Source organism: Mastomys coucha, unplaced genomic scaffold, assembly GCF_008632895.1.
Source record: "Mastomys coucha isolate ucsf_1 unplaced genomic scaffold, UCSF_Mcou_1 pScaffold9, whole genome shotgun sequence".
NCBI lineage: Eukaryota > Metazoa > Chordata > Mammalia > Rodentia > Muridae > Mastomys > Mastomys coucha.
The window spans coordinates 49,670,274-49,680,554 of record NW_022196915.1 but is presented as its reverse complement, the minus strand read 5'-3'; the positions used below and the strand labels follow the sequence as shown (position 1 = coordinate 49,680,554).

Here is a 10,281-nt window from a genome sequence, read left to right as displayed (position 1 = left end):
TTTTTTAACTTGTTCTACTCTGGCATTCACTCCCACTCATTCCCCTGGTAAATCATTGCCTGGGCTTTAAAGTCTTTCAGAGATTTTCTAGCTTGGCATTTGCTTTTTTTCTCAAAAATTTTCCTTGGGAACTTGGAACACAATTCAAATCTTGTCCCATTCGCTTTTGAAACCCATGCAGGCTCCATCATCTGGCTTTTCTGCCTCCCATTTCATCTTGAGTTCTTTAGCATCTAAAACTCAATTCATGTGCCAGTCCCAATCAGTCAAATGTTCCACTGCACGTCGTGTCTCATGACAGTCATATCCCACCATGGGCCTTAGCAAAGTAACTAGAGTCTTGTGCCACTCCCAAAGCCCCTGTGCTCCCTTGCGCTTCATTGTCTGCCAGGCCAAGTAACCCTGGAAATCACATGCTGCCCCTCCCATGTCCAGCTCTTTCAGCAGTGTCCGTTCGTCCTGACCACAGCCAGCACTAACCAAGTGTTCTGAATGGCTGGTACGAGGCACTCTTTCACACCAGTTCACACTCCCCAGCTTTTGTCTCAAGGAAGGGAAAGTAGCGATATTACTCCGCTTCTATGTTTCTGCAGTCCTCAGACTGATAACACCTGTCGCCATGCCCTGTGATCTCATGGGCCAGGCTGTGAGGGGAATCTCTCACTTCTGTTTAATCACCTTCTTCCATTCAAGTAGCTCAGACGCAGACTATTTCCCAATTATCATAGTTTCCTATCTAGGGCCCCTGTGCACTACTTATTGACCCATAGATTTCACATCTACGTATCTGTGTGGCAGATAGAGAGCATCCTCAGTTCTGCTGAGCATCCCAATAAAGGAAAAGGTGGAACAGGGAGAAAGTCAGACTTCTCTTTCTCTGCACCACAATGTGTCCTGTGTCTTTATGGCAACCCTGAGATGCTTCATGTACAGACAACTTGACGCTGGTTGCATGTCTCATAACAGAGATCATACAATTGCCGCCTCAGCAACAAGTCATAACGTTCAGTACCGGCAGCCACATTGGGCTTGCCCTCATGATTGCTTCACCTCCAAACAGATCAGCCTGAGATACAGCCTTATCACCCATGGCAGGAACCATGCAGGCGCTCCTCATTACTCCATCTTTGGTTTTGTCTCTCTGTGTTCAGGCTCTAACTGAGCTGTGAGACATTTTCTAGGGATATGAGAGTAGACGTCTGTTTGCCCCAGACAGAACACCAATGATTCTGTCCAAGATTGATGAGCCAGTGAGTTTATTGGAGTTTCTTACAGTGTTAGGGGCAAACCCTCAGGCAGGTGCATTGCCAAGAAGCCCATTCCAATATGGGTGATGATTCAAGAAAGCTGCATCCCTGTGGCTTCCTGAGGACCTGTAGGGAGGGCCACTGAAGCATCTCCTGGAATCTTTACTGTATGTGTAACCTTGGAGGTGGGCTTTGTGATGGATTTGTGAGTCCTATAATTTTCTAAGCTTGTAAAGCCTTACGATCTCTCTATGTTGAAATAGCTAGTGTTGTTATTAACGGATGTTTTCTAGAAATACAGTTGGTTTTTCAACACAGGTTTTCTCTATGTAGCCCTGGCAGTCCTAGAACTACCTCTGTACACCAGGCTGGCCTCAAACTGCCTCTGCCTCTACCCCTCAAGTGATGGGAATAAAGGCGTGTGCCACTATTGCCAGGCATGAACTCACTTCTTAGTTCCCATAGTTGTTTTTGGTAGATGCCTTGGGATTGTCTATGTAGCTAATCACATTCTTAGACAATAGATGTTTCTTTGAATTTAATTTGTAGAATTTTGTTGTAGATTTGCTCTAATACTACTTACAATGTTACTTTGGTCCCCCAAATTACAAGAAAATCCACATGTCTACACATAAGACACTGAAGGACCCTGCCCCTAGCTGATTTTGATTGGTTACCAGCAGCCAATGGCTGGGCAGTGAGACAGAGGCAGGACTTTAGGATTCCTGGACAAGGGGCTGAAGGAGCAGGAGGGGAGAGATCCACCATGCCAGAAAGGAAATAGAGACCAGGCCTGAGAGGTGCAGAAGAGAGAATACAGTAATCATGTAAGAGTTGGGGATCGTGGCCCAGGAGGGCTACAGGTCTGGATCTGGGGCAGTAAAGACAGAATATAGGTTTTATTAAGTGATAAATTGGGATTATTGGAAAGTATACCAACCATATAGAGATTTGGAAGTAGCCCAACCTTTGAGCTGTTAAAGCGTATTAAAATACAAGTGTGTGTGTGTGTCTTTCATTTGGAACTGCAGAATATTGGGGCCGGTAACTAGGAACATGCCGCCACCACTGGAACAATTTGAGTAGAGATTAATTGATAACTACAATAGGATTTGACCTTCCTTCTCTCCACACTGACTAGTAATCCTCCCTTTCTGGCAGGACACTAAGAGTTTTGAGAACAGGTATTTTTTTCTTGCCTTAAATTTTTTTCTTTTTTATTGTCTGTATGCATATGAGTTTATTTTGTCTACATGTTTGTCTGTGATGCTAGAAGAGTCCATGAGATCCCCTGGGACTCGTCACAGATAGTTGTGAGTCACCATGTAAGTTCTAGGCTCTGGAAAAGCAATTAGCCAACTCTGAACCTCTGAGCCATCTATGGAGAGACCCCCTTTACCTCTGTTTGATTCTATGGCAATACAGCCAGTGTTTCATTATTAAGAATAATGTTAGCTGTCAGTGTTTTGTTTTGTTTTGTTTTTATTGGTTTTTCGAGACAGGGTTTTTCTGTGTAGCCCTGGCTGTCCTGGGACTCACTCTGTAGACCAGGCTGGCCTTGAACTCAGAAATTTGCCTGCCTCTGCCTCCCAAGTGCTGGGATTAAAGGCGTGCACCACCACTGCCCGGCCCTTACCTAGTTTCTAAGATTTCTGAGTCATTTATATCCTTTTTTCTGTTAAACAAAGTTTGTATGACACTTACAAGTGGCACATGCACTACTATACACTGACCAATGTGGAGCTTCACCCACACATTATCGATCGCATACCCATCTGTAATTTATGTTGAAAAGAACCAGGAAGGATAGATATCAGAGTAAACTTGGGAGAAGACATTTGATGTTTAGTTCCTTGAGATGTAAATTATTTGCTGATAAACACAGTATTTCCACAAAGAATTGGACAGTAGGAAAGATATTTCCTCATATCTATCACTTACATTACTTTGAAAATTTTATTACTTTTTAACTTTATGTGTATGAAATGAAATCTACACCGAGAAGCCCTGTCTTGAAAAACTGAATAAAAAGGAGTGAGCTCAGCAAGATTACCAAATAATAAGTCAACATGCAAAACCCAACAGTATTTATTACTTTTTATTTTATTACATTTATATTACTCTCACATGAATGCACATTTGCATTGTTGTACACATGTGGAGGTCAGAGGACAACTTGTGAGAGTTGTCTCTCTCTTTTATTTTTTTAACGGATTTATTTTATTTTTCATTTGTGTTTGTGTACATGTGTGTTTATGTATGTGTATGTATATGTGTGTGTATGTGCGTGTGTGCACTCATGTGTGTGCACGTGTACACACAGGGCCTCACAGGATCTCCTAGAGCTGCAGTCCCAGGCAGTTATAAACCATCCGGTGTGGGTGCTGGAATTGAGCTCAGGTCCCATCTGCAAAGTGAGCTGCCTCCCTACCCCGTGGTTCTCTCCGTTCACCATGTGAAGAAACAGAAGTGATGCTGTCATGTTTGGCACAAACTCTTTGTCCACTGAGCCATCTTCCTGGCCCTGTTAATGCCACTTACACCTTCCATAATGTGTAGTGACAGTTACTAATGTTTAATTGTTGTCTCTGTGGTTTCTTTGCCCTTGGAAATCATGCTCTCACGGGCTCTTTTTGCTTTTGCTTTTTTGCTTTGTGTTTTATGGTGCTTTTGCGGGGGTAGGGGGGAGCTCAAATCTGAAATGTTCTCTAAAAGGCTCATCTGTTGCGAGCTTGGTCTTCAACACAGCAGTTTTAGAAAAGTGATTAGATGGTGGGGACTTTAACTTCGTCAGCGGGTCAGTCCAATACATGCTCCTGAGTTGATAAGCTTTGGTCAAGTGACTGAAACTTTAAAGCTGGGCCCCCGTTGAAGGGAGCTCTTTCTGGCTGAGCGTTCACCAAGGACTTCATGCTGCTCCAGACTTCCTCCTTGAAAACATCTCCTTACTCCAAGGTTGGCAGATTTGTGGTCACATGCTCCCTGCCCTGGTGTTCTGCCTGGTCATGCTCCAGGAGCAAGGATCTACATGACTGAGGACTGAACTCTCTTAAGTATAAGCCAAGACAAGCCTTTCCTCCTCTAAGGGGTGTCATCAGGGATGTTGCCACAGCAATGAAAACTAATAAGTTAATATGAGTATCTTCTATGGCGGAGACCCAGTTTCTAAAAGTAGACTAGAAAGACATTTAAAACTGGAAAGGAAAAAATATCCATGAGTTTGCATCAGATCTTTCCTTGCAAGAACTCTAAATGAGGATTCAAGATTACAAATAAAGGTGTATTAAGTAAGGGTTTACTAGTTTTAGAGTCAGCAAGTAGAGCTGTTAAGCTTCCATGTAAGACTAATAACCCAACACAAAATCAGGCCATTAATGTGGTTCAAGCGATTTCCAGCCCAATTACTTTTAAATACTAATACTTATTTGGAAGCATAGGGGTAAAATGGTGAAAGGTTAGACCACTGTCTTGGTTAAACAATAAGAAAGTTGGACAGCAGTAACTGAAAGAGCATCCTTAGGAACACACTACACCCATGTCCACCCGCCAGAGTCTGCCTAGCAGTTAGTATAGATGCTAAATGGTTTTCTATAACGTGTCTAGAAATATCTGCCCTTGCGTTACAAACTTTACAAGGTGCAATTTGGAAAAGCTGAGGGAGTGAGATGCATTTGTGAACACTAGACAAAGGAAACTGCTAAAAGTTAGATAGAAATCTTCTCCAGTGGAGGGGTGGAATTGTCCAAGGAGGTTAAACAATGTCAACACTATGACATTAAAAAATTAAGCTCCCACACTCTAAAAGGATCCATTTATATATGGGTAAGTGAGTTTACTCTGTCATCAAAAAGATATCTAAATGACCAGTACAATTCTGAAAAGGTGTTCAGTCTTTAGAGGGAAGAGCTGCCATAGTAATGTCTTTCAGATGTTCATTTTAAATAAAAAGCTAGTGGAAATTTTTGGGGCTACTATGCAGCATTTTACTCTTCATGCTGACAAAGACATCAAAAATGTTTAAGAAAAATTTCCACCTTTGAGATGATCATTATTTAGTTTGTGACTGCTTAATTCAACACTTAAAATTTTTATCTTCTTTACTTTAGCATTTTGCAATTTCTTTTTCAAATGGTCTTTACAACCCAGAGCACAGACACCAAAACAGTATACTCACAAGCTGCATTGCTTATTATAAGGAAGCAAGGAAAATGGCCATAAACCTGATGTTAGACGTTCTGAGCAAGCTTTTAATGTGTGAGTACGGAATTCCACTCTGCCGCTCTATTCCACAAAATGAGAATAATTCCATTTAGTAAGTCAATATGTAGGATAGCAACTTTGCATAGATAAGATGAAGTAGGGTGCGGGGCTGTGTCACCCAAATCTGTAAAAATAACTTGATCATTTATATTCTATGCCTTATGATCATTATTGTGTCATAGAGAACAGTGCTGAGTTCTTATTTTTTTTCTACACAGCTCATGTCTAGATGCAAACCATTCTTTGTATTTGATGGTCAGTTTTCAGAAAGCTCTTACCAGCAAGAGTCATGCACATTTAGTTTGGGGTCCCAGAAACCTGAAGAGCAGCAAAGAAGATAAGGTTTGAAGAGTATGGTCTAGAATGGCTTGTCAGACTATGACAGGAAGATTATGTGTTTTGGCTTGGAATTACAAACCCCATTTATGATTTAAAAATATACTTACAATAAAAATTATTAAAATGAATTTTGGTCTAGTGATACTACTTTGCACTTAAGGATCCTTTTTTTATACAAATTCTTTTTTTAAAAGTCTTAATTATTACCATAATTTTGCGGCAATTTTGGGTGGTGGTGGTGCACGCCTTTAATCCCAGCACTTGGGAGGCAAAGGCAGGTGGATTTCTGAGTTTGGGGTCAGCCTAAGAGTGAGTTCCAGGATAGCCAGGGCTACACAGAGAAACCTTGTCTCGAAAAACCAAAAAAAAAAAAAAAAGTCTTAATTATTGCCATAATTTTGTGTGAAGCTACAGCATATGTAAACATCTTTAAAGAGTCCTCCTTCTCACTGATTTGATTTAGCATAGCCAAGGCCAACCTTGCATGTATGGAGTGTATAGTTGAAACCACAATCTGCTGAAAGTTATACACATGAAAATGGACTCATGGCACGATAAGACGTGTGTTTATGTGCATGTGACCATCTAAGCATGAAATTGTTGTGAAATCCCTTTTACTCATCATACTATTTATTCGTAGGTAGACAAGGAACTTGTATCTACTTCCAGTGCCTTTCCCTGGGATCTGAGAAGAGGGAGATCAGTGTGTCACCACATCTTCTTCTTCTTGGCTTCCCTCTTCTTCGCCTGGCAGCAGATGCTCCAGTCCTCACAGTATCTGATGGAGTATTCGTTAGCTTTGCACTTCATCCTACAGTGGCGGTACTTTGAGAAACACTCCTGTTTCTCAAGGAAGCTCCTGGCTTTGAAAAGAGATGACAAATACATTTCACTGTATTGCTTATTTGCTGTTATTTCTTGTGTGTTTGTTTGCAGGGGGTTGGTTGTTATTTTTTAAAGGATTTGTTTTTACTACTTCAAATATTTGTGTTTGGCAGATTGGTCTTCATGTGGGTCCCTTAACTAGAGCAGAGGCTATCGTCTCTGACTCTGTTGCCTGCCTTTGGAACCCCTTCCCCTAGCTGGGCTGCCTTGTCTGGCTTCAGTGGGAGAGGATGCATCTAGCACTGCAGTGACTTGGTGTCTTAGGGCAGGTTGGTACCTATGGGAGGCCTCCATTTCTCTGAGGAAAAGGGGAGGAGGTAATGGGGAGAAGGGCTTGTAAAGATGGGACTAGGAAAAGAGGAGGGAGGGGCTGCAGTCAGGATATAAAGTGAATAAATAAATTAATTAATGAAAAAATTGTGTGTGTATGTGTGTGTCTTGTCTGCCACATTCATGTGGCTGCCCATGAAGTCCAGAGGAGGATGTTGGATCCCCTGAACATGGGTGCTGTGACTCAAACTCAGAACCTTTGCAAAAACAGTGTCTTAAGTGCTGAGCTACCTCTCCATCCTCTTTGTTGTTTATTTTTATTTTTAATGTTAATTTAATTTTAAAAGATTTACTAGAGGTGTATGAATGTTTTGCTTGCATGCGTGTTTGTTCACTGTGTGCATGCCTGGTGCCCACAGAGGCCAGAAGAAGGTGTCAGATCCCCTGGATCTGCAGTTACAGATGATTGTGATCTGACACATAGGCTCTAAGAATTGAAGTCAGGTTCCATGCAAGAGCAGCTAGGACACCTAACCATCAAGCTATCTTTCTAGACCCCTTTACTATTATATTTGTTGTTTAAAATAGCTCATGATTTAAGAAAAGGATAGCGAACACTCCCAGAATAAAAGAAAAACAACATTAAAAATGAATGTGAGAGAAACCACAAAGAAGATGAACACAGACAAACAACGATTTCCTCTGGAAAGGGTAGGTTAATGGAGCAGCCACTGAGAAGGGACAGAATTATTTACTATACATTTCTATTTGTGGTGAAAGAAAAAGCAGGTTAATTCCTGAAGCAAAATTATTTCAAGCATATTCATAGCAGCTATGTTGTGGGATCAGTCTATGTGCTTGTCCACAGATGAGTGGTTAAAGAAATAGATCAGGGTATGAAGAAGGACTGGAAGATGTCGTTTGCAGGAAAATAAATGAAAAGACCATCATGTTAAGCAAAATCTCGGGACCACAAAGAAAGCACTGAATGCCTCCCCTTTGTTCCCTCTTTGGAGTTTGAAAAAGAGTCTCACTATGTAGTCTTGAATGGCTAGGTACTTATCATGTAGCCCAGGTTATCTCTGAACTCATGCCAGTTGTCCTGGCTCAGCCTCCGAAGTGCTGAGATGAAAGGCGTGTTAACATGCCCAGCCTTGCATGTTCTCTGTCATATGCGGAATCTAGAATAAATGAAAACATCTAAGCAGGGTGGAGACTGTCAAAGAAGTGAAGCAGGAGAAAGAGCTGGAGAGGGAGGTTCAGGAAGGGGATGCGATGCCTGGATGGGACCCTGGGGTGCACTATAAGAGGTGGCTGGACCTCTTTTTAGTTTAAATGGCTGTTATTCTCTTTGCTTTCCTACTTGCCCTGGCTAGGATTTTTAGTCCCAGGTTAATACAAACTGTGAGTAGGCATCTCTGTCTCTGATCTTAGAAGTCTTCAAGTTTTCATGTTGAATATTATAGGCTTGCCATATGCGGCTTTCCTGTGTTGCAGTGTATTCTCTTTACACACAATCTGTTGAGAGATTTTACCGTAAAAGGACACTGAATTTTGTCAAATGCCTTTTCTCCATCTACCAATAAGGGTCTTGTCCTTCATTCTGTTAATGTGGCTTATCATACTTATTCATTTGTTCCTGTTGAATTCCAAGAATAATGGGATATTAATAGAATCCTATATAGTATTACAACCAAATGAAGCCTAGGTGTGCGCAGCTTCATAGAGACCACACAGAGGAGTTTCATGAATGTAATGTGAGGTAAAACTTTGCAAACGCAAAAAACACATAAACACAGTTTTGTTTACATGAAGTCTGGAGCAGAATGACCAAAGTAGGTGACAGCTTACAGACAGACCTGTTCAGGGAGCATGCCGTCATCTATCCCTATCCCTGCTGCTACAGTCCTGTTTTGTCTGGCTGTTCATCTTCAAGATGACCTACACATAAATATGACCAGGCTAAGGCAGTAGCACTGCCTCCAACTCCTCACCACGGATTAGTTTGGGGACCTTCCTTGCTGACACAGAGAAAAAATGCCTTTCTCTCCATCCATTATCACTTAGGATGTGCTACATATTATATACAGAAGTGACAGAGGGTTGTGAGTCACCATGTAGATGCTGGGAGTCAAACCAGTGCTCTCAACCACTGAGCCATCTCTTCAGTCCAGTGCAACAGTTTTCAGTAACGGAATGAATGATGAACTGAGCCAGAGACAAACTTGGAAACATTTTTCCGAGTGGAAGAAGACCAGAGGGCCATAGGTTATATCGCTGTGTCTATATTCAAGGCCCAGAGTGGGGGAGACTTTCAGGGCATCAGGAGAGGGAGAAGGAAGACTGTCTGGAATGTAGAGAGGGAATGACTGAAACTAGTTAAGGGCGAACTTGAAGAGAGTAAATTATCTCTCAATAAAAATATAAAGCAACACCAATGGTCAGGGAAATCTTTAATTGTAGCTAGTGTGCATTCAAAAAGACAAATTGACAGACCATAATGAAAATCCAGTATTTGTTATATAATACTGGTAGATTTTTAAACTTAAATTTGGAAGATTAAATCGATGATTTAGCACTTGGCTAATAATTAAGGTGAAACTGTTGTTGATTGCCCACCAGAACTCGATGGTAAGACCCTGACAATGCCATGTGCCTCCATCACAGGACGTAGAACATCAGGCTGGAGCGGCGATGCAGCTTCTTCCCGCTGGCTCGCCTTCACAGTGCAGAACAGTGTGCAGGAGTCACCAATAGTCTTACTCAGCCACAAGCTCCGTGTACTATACAGACTAAGGCCCCTGGTGCAGCAGCAGCAAGTCTGCCGTACAGACAAACAACCACTTTCAAATGAGATTTGATCCTGATTCACAGCAAGATTTGTTCTGTGAACACATCTGGTGCTGCAAACCTGGTCAAAAGCCAGTAGCTGGGGAGGTGGTCAGCTAGTGAAAGGCTGCTGTTGTTTTGTTAATGCACATGACGGACTCATCAATACCCTCTAAGTAGCTGCCTAGTCCCATAGATCAGTGCTGCTGTCAGAGCCTGGCGGAGAAGCTTCTCTCTGCACTGAGCTGATATCAGTGATCACAAAGATGGTCATAGTACAGAGAGTAAATGACAGTGGAATACCCATCTGTAAAAGTGACATCTGTATCAATAGCGCCTCCGCCCCTGCCCAGGCCTCAGGGATCACTGTGGAAGAGGGTAAGGACTGTGTGTGTGTGTGTGTGTGTGTGTGTGTGTGTGTGAGAGAGAGAGAGAGAGAGAGAGAGAGAGA

General features: G+C 42.0%; 1 protein-coding gene across 1 annotated transcript in view; it reads right to left on the bottom strand.

Annotated features, from left to right (window-relative positions):
* Positions 1–6,395: 6,395 nt before the first annotated feature.
* Positions 6,396–10,281, bottom strand: part of LOC116084929 (beta-defensin 43) — a 5,597-nt gene continuing 1,711 nt past the window's right edge. The window contains exon 2 of the mRNA XM_031362231.1: positions 6,396–6,709. Coding sequence (XP_031218091.1) covers positions 6,555–6,709 — 155 coding nt within the window. The 3' untranslated portion in view covers positions 6,396–6,554. The remainder of the gene's footprint in view (positions 6,710–10,281) is intronic.